The sequence below is a fragment of the Musa acuminata genome, chromosome BXJ2-10 (genome assembly GCF_036884655.1).
Source record: "Musa acuminata AAA Group cultivar baxijiao chromosome BXJ2-10, Cavendish_Baxijiao_AAA, whole genome shotgun sequence".
NCBI classification, from domain to species: domain Eukaryota; kingdom Viridiplantae; phylum Streptophyta; class Magnoliopsida; order Zingiberales; family Musaceae; genus Musa; species Musa acuminata.
In genome coordinates this window covers 32,471,165-32,485,191 of record NC_088347.1, presented here as the reverse complement: position 1 = coordinate 32,485,191, position 14,027 = coordinate 32,471,165, and the positions used below count along the sequence as shown (strand labels likewise).

Genomic DNA, 14,027 nt, shown 5'->3' with positions numbered 1-14,027 from the left:
TATGTAACAACAATGCCACAATTACAATCTCAAAACATTTAGGAGCGTTTGATTACAATATGCATGAGAATATCTTGTACAAGCCTGGAGGATGATACCAAAATGAATGCAAGAAAAAGAAAAGGAAAAAACTTCAGATTGCTATTGCACGTATAAACAGATGATATATATTTTTTTTCTTTGCAATGAATAAAGTATCAACTGGATTTGTAAAATCTAAAATTCAACCTCAACACAACTTTCATCAACAAGATTACTGGTTTCTTCTGGAACAGAGCTGAGAAAAGCTGCTGCCACTGAGCAAAAGGCACACAAGGCAAACCAAAGGTATCCTTGGAAAGTTCAACAAAAAATGTGAAGCACCTCCCACATGATGATGGGGTCAAAGTCCCTCTCATCCAACTAGAAATGAGTTACTCATCATATTGAGAAAACCATTTAGACCTGTTCAAAATAATTTCACAAGTTTATACGGTAGAAAGCTAGCCGGGTCAGTAGTTATTGATGAATATCAAGTATTTGCCATCAACTTACCGACGCCCAGCCTTCAGCTTACTGTTTTGTTTCTGAAACACTGGATGGATGCGTGCAAATATAGATGGTTTTTTAGGCTTGGCACCGAAAAGGAAGACCTGCAATGGTACCCTGGTCCTACTGGGAGAATGCTCCAAGCCAGCATCGGGGGTGCTTGCCGATGGAAATGGTTCAAAGTTCTCACGTAGCTTAGACCACTGCTGCTCAATTTCAGCTTGAAGCCGCCTGACTTGATCTAGTCCCTCCTGCAATTCACTTGCAGCCTTATTCTTCTCTTGTTTCATGTTCATCACCTCACCTTGAAACCTTGCAGCTTGATAAGGAGTGCACATCGCTTCCCCTGTTTCTGATTTTGTGTTGGCAGCAGTTGATATCTCCTCTTGCATATCATCAAGAGATGAGATTGTACTTTGCAGCTCACCTTTCAACAGTGCATTTTGTTCCAACCACACCTGGAGCTCAGTCTTCAATTCTCTCAGTCTTGTGGCTACTATCGCTGATTCAGGTTCCCCATCCTGATTGCCAGTAGCACCATCATTGCCCCCTGGTGTCTTGTTGTCTTTCAGCCTATCAATATCAGCTTGTAGGTCTTCATATTTGGCCTTGAACTCCTGTATGTGATGGAATGATGTGCTGAACCTTAGCCAGAATTCCAAATTTCTATCAAGCAAAGTGTCAATATCCCTTCTAAGCTTTTCTTCCACTGGTGAAATGCTCTTTGGCTCATTGATGCAATCTGCATTGCTGCCTTCCTCAGGGTGTCCATGTACTTCTGTAAACTCATCATCTGAATCTCTTTTTGTAGTGGATATACTTAGATCTTCAAGCATCTCAGAATCTCGAAGGTTGGAACTCTCTGTGACCATCACAGAGTTGGATGTGCTTTCAAGCTTTTGTTGACCATCCCAAGGGTCTCCAATGGAAGGTGCATCTGCAGTAATATCGGAACTCATCTTTAGAGAGGCCAATTGTTGTTTCAGCAACTGTATCTCCTCATCTTTCATTGCAATGACATTCTTCAGTTCCCCTATCAAAGCCATTGTCTCTTGAAGATGTTCTTCATTTTTATTCTCTACTTCAGAGAGCCTTCTCTTTGTCTCTTCGTAATTTTGTAAGATTGATGTGTACTCAGCAAGCACAATTTTTTCTGTACCTTCTAAACCACTTGGAACTACTTGCTGAAAGTTAAGAGCATGCTCTTTTTCATCAAGCAGGATTTCTTCATTGTCAGATTGACGAATGGCTAGATACGTTTGTGATAAGCCTTTCTCGCCCAGTTCATTTCTTTTCTTTGGGTCCTCAATCTCATCCGAAGCACTCTTGAGCTGAGAACCAGCCTCCATCTGGGAAGGATCTTCTGGGCGGTGACCAAGTTCCTTAGTTGTATGAATCTCCTCTTCCATATCCTTCTTGACGTCATGGATTTCAGTTACTTCTTTATCTTGGCACTCTCTCAGTGGTACAGTGCTAAACGCGGAAGCTTCTTCCTCTGTGGATGCATCTGCAACACACTCATCTTCTGGTGATTTATGAGACTGCAGCTTCTCTGAAATACCACTGAGGCTGTGACAGGCCTCACTAAAGTTGTCATAGAAATTTATTTCTCCATCTCGGACAATTTTCTCGATTGCCTGAACTCTGTTAAGCTCCTCTTCAGCTTCCTTCAGTCTTTCAGACAATGCATTTGAATCACTAATCAGAATCGTTTTCTCCTCTTCCAATTTCTGAAGGTATTTATCAAGTTCATTGTTTTCTGAAGTCAATCGATTTATATGTACAGCCTGTGATGAAACTGTCAGTTCCAGTGCGAGAACTTTATCTACAAGCTCATTAATCTTCTCTGCAATTTCGATCACAGAGCTTTCAGGATTCATTTCTAAATGTGTCTTAATTTTCTCGCATATGGACTGTAACTCAAGCCTTGCATTGTCTAGAGAATAAAGGTCTTCCTCCATTTTTTCAGCTGTGAAGCTCATTTGTGTATTTTCACCAGACATATCTGCATCTTTCATTTCAGATTGGCAATACTCACCTTTGAGAGTCTTCAGTTTGTCCTTAGCAACCTCAATTCTTTCAGACTCTACCTTAGCCTGTTCCAACGATTTTTTCCGCTGTTCCTGCAAACTGACTATGGCATCCTCACAGGATTTAAGAGCTGTCGCTGTCATTAAGGCACGTGCCTCATCGTCTTTGATGACTGAACTGGTACCAAACTCATCTTGCAAGCAACTAACTTTTTCTTGCATATCCATGATTTGCTTCTCAATCTCCCAATACTTGGCTATCCCAGTCTCGTATGAACTCTTGATGAATTCTTTTTCCGTCTGCAGAACCAGTATTCCTTTCTGAAGCTTATCTATCTCTTCTTGAGCCTTTTCTTTATTAATCTGAGGTACATTACTATTCTTCTGTTTTCTCTTAATGGATGATTCATTTTCTCTTCTTCTGTTCATTAATCCCTCCACTGTTGGCTTGTTAATTTTACTTGGATCAATTGGGGTAATTGCTTTTGGAAAATTATCATCCTCCTCCTCTAGCATCGCATACTGGACTTGTTCAGGACAAGCAGTTGCTATCGTGTGGTTGGCCTTGTGCAATTCTCCTGAGATGTGGTCATATCTTTCAGCCAATGCTCTGTATGCCCTGTAGGCATCTTCCACGAAGCTTGTCAACTCAGGTCTCCTTTTGAAGTACAACTCTGCCCTCTTAGCAAAGGAATCAGCATCTGCTTCGATGAGCTTGAGCATTTTTTTCACTACCTCCTCCATCTCTGCAATCAAAGTTAATACCACCTTAAGAAAAACAAGAGGCACAATGATGGATCACACACATTCTTTTACACTAGAATGTTCATTATGAAAATGTTCTACAGTATAAATTTAGCTTATTACAGGCCAGAATTATAAAACCTGCAATCAATGTACACAGATCAGGTACCAAGTCTGTCTTAGCCCTTCATTTCTGTAAGCAAATTGTTGCACTTGTACTGAAGCAACGCACAACCAGATACCAATGAACAAAGGTCCAAGAAACGAATGGTTCAGAGAACTTTGACATTCCATTTATCTTGTGAGTAAGGTCATTCAGTATCTGGAACACTAATAACAGTCTCAAGTGATGGAAAATTTTGGTGAAGGAACATAATTTGCTTGATTTAGAAATGTTGAAAATAATTCATAGGACTGATAAGTAGGGTGCTTTGGAGACTCGACTGGAAATGGCGTGAAGGATCGCCCTCTTATTTGGAGACTCAATTGGAATTAAATAATTCAATGAAGTATTTGCGGGCAACTGCTTGTGCGTGTCGTAAGTATTCAACCAACCAACCATCAAATAGTCTATCATTCCATCATACTATCTGTTCCAAAAAGAGACTGTTCAGTGTAGTCACAATATAAATTTTCATAACTGATTACTTGGATTTCTATTTTTGAAATAATATATTCTTGAGCCCAATATGCAAGTGATGATTAAACGTATAGTTCCAACAAGAAAATTAATTTTGACAGAATTAAAATGCTCGTTAATCAAGATATAAGGTTTTCAAAGTGAAAAAAGAAACCAAATATACATCCTGCGTATGTAATGATCATGACAATTTTCCAATTGTTCATTCATTTCTAACAATTTGCAGAAAGAAACTTGCTCAATAACTTAGTACACCATATATTTCACAGGGATAAAATTGATCGATGAGGAATAAAAATAAAAATAATAAAATAATTTTTAAAATTGATAGATGAGGATTACAAAAGATTAAAAGAAAAAAAATTCTTACTCAAGTTGACCACATATTTCCTTGCTTGAAGCAAAGAAAGTTGTGCCAATGCTTCATTAACCTATGTCAAAGACAAAATACACGAACTGCCTCAAGTTATTGCTCACAGCTCCAAACCTAAAGACAAATTCCAGCTTTGAACCAACAAGTTTAGGCTCTAACCCTGATGCTCCTTTGAAAACTCTCCTATTTTTTCTTCTTTACTTCCAAGTCCTAATATGCCACAAGTACCAACTGCCATATTTGGATGCTACAACTCACCGAAGTCCACATGCATTAGGAGTTGAATGAATGTGTAAAACAACCTTAGCCCTCTTTCCTTCAAATTACAACCCAATTTAAACAGGATCTTTATCACGAATTTAAACATAGTTGAGAATCAACTTCATCGCTTGCGATTTTATCTCAAGATGGTCAAAAATTACTGTCTGAATCAAATAAACAGCAGAATTTTTTTTGGTTGGGTTCTTTTGTGGTTGTTACGCCAATCCTTGTCCCCTTTTCTTTACCACTTCTCTTTTCCCTTTATTCTTTCCTCTGTTTCTCTCTTCTTAACATGTTGTTCTAACCCTTCCCGATCGAATCAGTAAAGTAGCTGTTGTCGCTACTGCGAGTCTGTGGTAAAGACAAAGGATGTCGATTTTGATTGCAAATAACTATTTCACATGTTTATTTTGATTCGGTTCTAAAAATACAAGCATAAATGCCACGGAACGACAAAACACATCAAGATCGCAGATAAGAGACGAGCTAAAGAGAGAGTATAGATCAAAGACTAACCTTGGAGATTGCTGTCGAGCCATTTCGACTGCTTCGTCCGGATGTGGCTCGCCCACCACCACGAGTACGCGTTGCTGGCGGCCCTCTGCAGCATGTCTCCCCTCCCGACCCCTCTCCTCTCTTCTCAGAAAAAGATGAACTCGATGTGAGAAACAAGTACAAGAAAGAAGGGGAGGAGGAGATGGTGGTGAAAGCGTCAAGAAGAAGTGATCGGCGAGCTGTAAAGGGGGAAGCCGAAGGCGGGCGGCGACTCCGAAGCAAAAGAAGGCGAGGCGATCAGTGCGAAGAGGAGGCGGTGCCGTCACCTCCCATCCTTGCGATGCCGGGCTGTCTTCGCTGGGTAAAGAAAGAAAAGAGAAGGAAATGGTCGGCAAAAGGTGGCGGTGAGGGGACACGGCAGTGCAGTACACGTCGAGACTACTTCCTATTAGTATTAAAGAGTGGTATATATATATATACATATATGTATATATGTATATATATATATATGTATATATGTATATATATAGTATATAAATATATTTACATATCGAATACAAACTTATCAATATATTATATAATTAAATATTAAAAGTCCATATCGCCTATGTTGGGTGATATATTATGGTACAATAAATATTGATATTAGTAATTAATCATAATTATCAATGATTAATTTTACTTAAAAATATATAATGTATTTAAATACTTTTAGAAGCAAAACTTTAATAGGATAACAATATCAATTAGAGTCTTAATATTAGTGTAATTTTGTAATAATAGTTAACTAAGTTTGAGTTTTATATCGGTATATGTGTAATAAATATGACGGGTAAATATGAAGGGGCACAAATGTGTGTGTAATTTTGGCATATGAAAATTACTTTTTGTTATAAATATATATATGTATATATCCTACCAAATAGTAAGATCTTGCACGTCTATTGCTATCTTATCACCCATCCGTAAAATTCAAATTAACCACAATAACATGGTGTTTATTAATTAATTTAACTTAAAACGAACAAAGATATAAACATATCTATTATTCCTAATATTTTAGTAAAATAATGAGTTTTTACTGATATTAATTGATCAAAATTTGCATAAGCAAGTTTTCAGATTTTGAAGGGATTATATAATTTTGAAGGGATTATATATATATATATATATATATATATATATATATATATATATATATATATATATATATATATATGTAATTTTGCTAACATAATTGCATAACTAATAGCTTAGTGCATGAGTTCCTTAATAAAATTATAGCAGTCATCACAAGCAACATGTCAACATTCCTAAGGCTTAAGCACGTGACTTCATTACTAAATATCTTAATCCACATTCAAGTCATGCGAGCTATAAATGATAGCCAATTGGCACTTCTTCCTTGTGCCTTTAAGATGTAAATATCATGAAAAGGAACACGCTGTCCAACAGTTCCTAAGAACGACCATTTTACAATATTTAAATATGGTAAATATCATATAATTTTAGGGCAAAGGATAGCACCAACATGTTAGGGTTGATACATACAAGAAAGAGTGAGTAATTAAATTTCCACATCAAGATTTACCATGCAATAATACTTGGGAATACAATAAAGTGAAATCATGTGCCCACAGGCCAACCATCTACGTTGAAGAAGTTTGTATTTAGCAAATTGCTTTGCAAGTTCTTACCAATTGCTACACAATAGTAGTCAACTTGACCGATGCTTTCAAGGTAGCATACTTGACCATGTCTGGCCTTGGATGATGGATGCAGCTTGAATTTGCCAGAAAAGCAGCAGGGTATGATACATTTTGTGAGATTCATCAATGTCATGTTGTGCAATGGAAGGGAGTGGAGTTGGAAGTAAGCTAATCCCAACTCCCATTCAACAATCATCTGTTGGCTGGTCATCCATCAACTATTCTGTTTGCAGTTGCGTAATATAGGGCTAGCAATAGAGCTGTAGAAGAACCTACTGGATGATGATAAACTCCATGACAATTTCTTCCAAGAGGTCATTCTCTAACAATTTCTCCATCTCTTTAACAATTACTTCAATGCTATTTTCGATATCTAACCATCTAGGATACAGAAACTCCTCCAGATTGCAATCCATCTCCTTCCTTTGGTTAACCACCATTTGCCACAGCCTTTCAAGGAGATCCTCGTGTTCCCATGTGTGCGTAGACCTATTTGATGGTGCCCATGGGCGGGGACCAATGCCTGAGGCCACGATACCCGCTAAAACGCAATTAACAAGATCAAACAACAGCTTTCTTTCTAATCTTGACCATGATGCCATCACACCGTACTTCCTTTCAAGTTCATCGAAAACATGTGGGTTTACTGGATAATCAAGCGAGTAGCAAGCATCCAAGAGTCTATCTTGGTCAGCACCATGAATACCTGAAGCAATGAGCATGTCGAGTAAGTATGAGAAATCTCTGTCATCTTCATCCTTGAAGGCTTGAAATATCTCCCCTGTTGGTAGAACTGACAGACTATCTCCTGCAGAATCCTCATCACTTGATATGCTGATGCCCAATTCCTCTTCATACCTTTCTGCCGACTCCAGCTTAAGAAGATTGAGTTGCATTCTGAGCTCTGCAATATAGTGAATTTCATAGGAGTTACGACATGTCACCTAAATATGTTAGAAGATCAGAACAATGGCATGGTTAATTCACTTGCCTTGAAGATCAGCACTTATTCTCTCAAAGCAGCCTGAACATGAACTTTCTTCTTCAGACGGAGGCTCTAGGACAGAGACTGGACTTTGCTGTTCACACTCCTTGGAGCTTAGTAGGCTTGCTTCAGATGTCTCTGATTGAGATAGAAGTGGATCAACTTGGGGATGGTCAGCTAAATCTTCCTGGAGTGTCTAAGATAAATAAGAAAAGACCATCAAGAATCACATGCTGAATATCAAAGAAATAAGCTATAATAGACTCAGCAAAAGGAAAAATGTAGTGTATATATATACACACACTTGGGGATTGAAATTATGTTGTGAACATCGGCAGGCACTCTAAACTGATAGAGGCACAACAAAATTTCAGCAGTAAGCTGACTTTATTTTGTGTCATTATCTTGGTTTATGAAGATGGCTATCAGGCAGTGTGTGTGCCAATGGAAATAGAGGGAATACTGCAAGATAACTTACATATCCAACAAGCATATCTTTTCTAATTTATGGTGTAGGAGGATAAATGAAGAGATTGTGAGATGCTAAAATAGGATCAGAGCAAAAGTTCAGATTATCTTAGACTTAATATCCTTCAGTTTCATCAAGCAATCAAATCTTTAGCTGCTGTCATGCTAGAAAAAATTGTGTGCACAAAACATGAACATGATAGAAAAGCACCTTATTGATAATGTCATTAAGATTGTGGGCAGATAGTTCTTCATTCTCAGGTGTCAACTGCTTAACAAATTGCTTCACATGCTCTCCTGGAGTAGTCAGACTTGTTGCGTCTTCACAAGTGAGAACCGAGGGGGTGTTTGTTAGGTGCTTTATGTCAACGTGAGGCTCATCATGGTGTGCTAGAAGTACATGCTGTTCTTCTGAGAGGTCTCTCAGATGAATGCTCTTCCTCGGTTCTTCTGAATGTACATAAATATCCAGCTCAGGTAGCTCATTTTCTGCTCCAATAGAATGTGACAGGCGATTCTTGTTGGTGCGATGCCTAGAGCTTCTGGAAAGTGGCTTTTGCCTCTTACCAAAGTTTTCGACTGAGAAATCATCAGGACTCATGTTCAGTACATCCTTGAGCATATAACAGTCATCATTAGCACTATCACCACCTTGTTTTCTGTAGCTTACGTTAGGACTTTCAATTGTAGTGGACTTAGCAGGAAGAGACTTGGACCTTTGCAATTTTGTAGATCTGTTCTTGCTGCTAATACCTAAAGAAAATCCCCAGGTTCCAAATGACTTGTTTCCAGAGAATTTGTCATCTGAAACTTTCTTTGTACCTAATGGGACCACAGTGGCATCTGGTGTCTCTCTATCAGATAAAGCAAGCATTTCACCCAGTGTGCTCATGCCTCTGACAACAAGCCCAACATCCTGACACTGGTGGGTCATTTTCCATCTCTCAGACATGCGTTTTCTGGCCTCTCTGCTCACAGATGATTCAATTGAGTATGAAGATGGAGAGCTGAAGTCAATACTCCACTCATCAGAGTGGTTAGGAAACTGGCAAAATGATTCAGTATTGTTGAGCTTAGCAAGATCTGATGGGATAAATGGACTTCCACTCCCTATATGTGTGTTCAGTTCTGAGGCGATCTGCCTATTCGAATGGTTACCTACAGTATAACTCAACTGTCTTGCAATCTCTGTGGCAATATCTCTGGAATCCTTTGTTGTGTGCCCCAAATACTCCACATTTTCAGAAAACTTCTGCCTGTCTGTTCCTTCCTTATGTAACTTCTGAATTGCAGAAACTGCAAATTCTCTGTGCTTTCTTGATCCAAAATGTAAGTTCTCATGTGAAAAGGAAACAGGACCAACCATCTTTTGGGTCTTCTCAAGACTTGGTTTCAAAACAACAATGCGTGTAGGATGTACATGAGTTTCAGTCTTGCCCATGTATGGTGGTGTTGAAGAATTGTGGGGAACAAAACTACTGTATTCCCTACGAGAGCGATTGGTAAAGCCTTGTGTAGATTTCCTAATAGAGCTTGTAATTTCATTTTGCATATGAGAGTACCTTCCATATTTCCTTTCTGATTTTGACCATTCAGTGTTCCTGTGCTTCTCAACTATAGAGGATTTTAGTACCGTAATCTGGCTTGGATGAGAAGAGGGTGGTAGATGGTTAACATCTTTGAGATGTCTATTGAACAAAGAGTCAGGATCTTGTAGTAATTTCATGAAAAGGTCTTTGTTGGAATGAAGAATTTCCAGTGCATCATCAAACTCTTTAGAGTTCTGAAGTGCTTCATCAGTTGAAAGACGCTTGACATCCATGAACTTTTGCCTTACAAAATTCATGCCAGTCTCACTTCTTTTAGAACTTAGCATCGTCTTCCTGGTTGATCGGTTCTTATGTTTCCTAAATTTTGCTGTCTCCATCACTTCAAAAATGTCTTTGAATTCTTGATCCTCATTAATACATTTGTGGTGTGAATGCACCTTTGGTGGCACAAAATTTCCCTGAAATCCAGTAGATGATTCTGGCTGAAAATAAGCTTCAACATTTTTCAGTTCTTTATGGGCTACTGGAGGCGGCGAGGGGAGCGTATTGAGACCCATCAGTTTCGCAATTACACTTGGAGAGGCATGCCTACTTTCCATTTCTTTTGACATATCTTCATCCATTAATGTTTGTATAGGCTTCATAATGGCTTCCTTAGACGAGCATCGTCCAAACTCGAGGGCAAACTTCAAATGCCATGAATGGGTTAGTTAGCATAGTGAACTCGTTTAGAAGCTAAAAAAATAACAGTTGATGCTTTGTAAAATTGGAAGAATAATAAAAAGCTAAACTAAGAAAGCTCAGTAGAAAATTGAGTGAGTATCGAGTGCCACTAAAACCAAAACACAAGCAGCATAGATTTGGATAACAATGATATCTTCTGGGAATCTCTCTCTTGCTGACGATTATGGAGCATTTAGCAAAACACCAGATATAGTAAATTCTTAACATCCCAAATATCTCGTTGGTACCAGGAAATTTCACATGCATCTTCATGACTGAAATACATGAAATTTTCGGATGTCATGGAACCTACAGATTTAAAATACACTTACAGAATTTTCTTCAGCGAAAGAGTTACTTTTATGAGAAGAACCACGTGTGATCCTTGAGGTATCCATTCGTCTTCTGGATTGAACAAAACCTGCGACAAAAGATGCATTCTGTAAAAGAGTCATTCATAAGGTATGAACTACAACCAAGAAAATTCATCCATAAGGCACTTGTGTGCTTGTGAGGAGATCAACACGAATTATATGCACTGTCAAGAATTCACATCCAAGCAAGATGATTTTCATCACCTTGAGTAACTTACGTGAATGATATGTGCAAAAGAGTGGCTATTTTAACTCGATTTTGGTACAGAAAATATGTATGGACATGTACATCAGACGGAACATCAGGGTATATGTAAAACAGGTAATTGAAGGAAAAGACTGTGAAGCATTTCTTAGGCAGACCATCTACTTGAAGGAAAAGAATGTGAAGCATTTCCCTTGACCGATAATTCTATCATGCATTTCCACAGCTACACCTATCTCCGCTCATAATGACAGACCATCTACTCAACTCTATTCTAGAAACTAACATCCCAACACAAATACGTCAAATCCAATTATGGAAGAAACTACGAAATAACTTCTAATGTCCCAAATGTTACTTCTTCTAGTACAAATTTGCACATTTTGTCCCCTGGGTTTAGTGCTTTTCATTTCTTCCTTGCAGTTCACAACTTCACATATACCTGACAGGCTTAGACACTCAAAGCATATGCATGGGACAGTGAAATAGATATTATATATCAAGAAGAAAAGAAATATAGATTTCAGCATTTGAGAGACAACAATGGAAAACATGACCATATCCATAATTAAAGAAATAAATTGCCATAAGCGCTACCACTCTAGTAAGCATAATTAATCCTTGACTTCCAGGCATCATTTAGTATGATTTGCCGTTTACAAACTGGACTTTAGCAATACCTGAAGACAGAGTTGGTTTTCGCACAACCAGAACGAGTTCATTTACATATCCAACTGAGCTTTTCTAGATAACTTACATTAGGTGAATCAGGTGACGGAGGTTGTACATCTCAACCTCTACGGGTAAGGACTAAGGACAGTTGCCCATCCTATAGAATGACCAAAGAGGAGCTAACCTAATAACAGGAACTCATTCGAGAGACCAGTATCTTCCACCAAAAGATCATCCACACATTCGATCCAAAACCTACGGAACTCAAGAATGACAATAGGAAAAAAAAGAAAAAAAACACTAAGGCCCTTAATCAATGCGGCAATCATTCATAGTATGACTTTAAAAGAAGAAACTTGGGGACACCGTCGCCCACACCGTCCACTTCACTGAGATGGACCATAAAGAACTATGCAGAAATGGAGGTCATAAAACGGATCATTAGAAACATATAGTTCAAACAAAAGCCATTTCACCGGAAGAGCCTCTGGCCAGTGCTGGCTTGTCTCTCTTAATTAGACGAAATAAACAGCACATCAATTTATCTAAGCACAATAAAATAAAAGAAAAAAAAGCTAAAAAGATCTCGATTTCCCGTCCGGATTAGAATAGAACCCACTTGGAAGACCTGGTCCGGTGATCACAACTTCACAAGAACGAATTTTTTACTGTTATTATTTGAAACAAACCGACTAAACACAAGGAAACAGAGCAGCACGCCCTCGTTGCATCGCTTTGAAGACGATGAGGAACGAGAACAGCCAAAGCATCCCGAGAACGGTTCAAGAAAACAACAACAACAACAAAGAACCCTCGAAATCCACAGTATCCCACGCTCCGAGCAGCTCAAGAAAACACTAGTCGAGAAAAAAAGAAACAAAATTTGAACCCAAGAAGAGGGAAAAGAGGTGGACCATCCCCGGGGGACGACGTCGCAGCGGCGGGCCGGCCGGAGCCGAGCTGCGGCTCCTTCGAGCGGCGGGGCCTGCCGACGCTCTTGTACATTTCTCACGTCCAAGAACTCGCGGGGGAGATTAGAGACGTCAGGGAAGCAACTCAAAAACCACGAAAGTGGAATGCGAAAGCGGCGGATGGATGGAGCCCCACGAACCGGTAACTCCTGCCAGGAGACGCCGGTGATCGAAACCACAGATCTCAGAAACAAGGAGGAGGCAAGAAGAGGTGGGAGGAGGATGCGGAGGAGAAGAGGGAAAGGTCGGGTTCGAGTGATGGGTAGTACTAATCACACTCCGCTTTCTATTATTTTATATGTTATATATTTATTAATAATAATTATTATTATTATTTTGTTGGGTTTTGAAAATTCAAAACGAGAGGGAGGCGTCGCACGTGCGATCACGCGCCGCATCGAAATTGTATGCGGGGAAACGCTACGCGACTACGGACCTGCTGCAGCGGGGTCCACGTAACACGAACCACGGGATTCGAGGTTTCTTTTTGGGTCCAAATTTAATATCGTATATAATGCGGACTCTCACACACCGACGATGGAACCAACCGAGTCGAGTACGAGGCCGTACCAAAACTGGGAAACGATGGGACCGTGCAGCGGTCTCACCGTGTGACTGACGTGGGTAAAAGAACTGGGGGTAGAACAGACAGTGGTCAGCGGAGGCATGTGAGTGGGGCGGCCGGCGGACGCAGGGGATGGACACGTGCGTCCGGCCGCTACTGCTCGCCGGTGGCTCGTATCAGTACTGCAGCGGCGGTGGGGGACGGAGAAGACGAGAGTGGGCGCCTCTTCGCGGAGTTATCTACTTAGCAATGTATGAGATATTTTTGTATTGATCGATGCATGACAAAATATAAATGAAATAAATACTAGTAGAAGCTTGGCGAGCAGGATGTCATGACATGGACGATCGAAAGAGCACGCAACATGGCCTCCTCCTCCGATCACGGGTTGCGATGAACGCCACCACCCACATGGGAGTCGACATCGATTTCTCGACCAATTATTAGGATTCTGTGATCGGTTAATGATCGTTTTTAATAAAATTAAAATAAGTTTTAATTACATAAATTATAAATTATAAATTATTATTTGTATAATAAATATATTAATGAATTCGGATGTCTCTATATAAACATAAAAAACAAAATCAGCAGAAGTTGGCTCAATCAATCATGTCGAGAATATATTCTTTATGATTCCAATTTGTGCGTCTCTTTGACAAGCAAACATTGCGGACATTAATGTGACATGTGATGCTTCATCATCGATCATTTGTTTAAAGGACAAGCGTCTT

At 39.4% G+C, this 14,027-nt stretch overlaps 2 protein-coding genes across 2 annotated transcripts; both read right to left on the bottom strand.

Annotated features, from left to right (window-relative positions):
• Positions 1-151: 151 nt before the first annotated feature.
• On the bottom strand, positions 152-5,474 carry LOC135625233 (protein NETWORKED 2D-like). The gene is made up of 3 exons (XM_065129701.1): positions 5,093-5,474; positions 535-3,304; positions 152-444 (listed from the first exon to the last, which is right to left on the bottom strand). Exons 1-3 carry the CDS (start codon positions 5,184-5,186, stop codon positions 414-416), a joined length of 2,895 nt encoding a protein of 964 aa, XP_064985773.1. The 5' UTR covers positions 5,187-5,474; the 3' UTR covers positions 152-413.
• Positions 5,475-6,657: 1,183 nt separating this feature from the next.
• LOC135625270 (uncharacterized) lies at positions 6,658-12,971 on the bottom strand. The gene is made up of 5 exons (XM_065129815.1): positions 12,672-12,971; positions 10,839-10,927; positions 8,445-10,469; positions 7,772-7,961; positions 6,658-7,684 (listed from the first exon to the last, which is right to left on the bottom strand). Exons 1-5 carry the CDS (start codon positions 12,760-12,762, stop codon positions 7,053-7,055), a joined length of 3,027 nt encoding a protein of 1,008 aa, XP_064985887.1. The 5' UTR covers positions 12,763-12,971; the 3' UTR covers positions 6,658-7,052.
• Between the last annotated feature and the right edge of the window lie 1,056 nt (positions 12,972-14,027).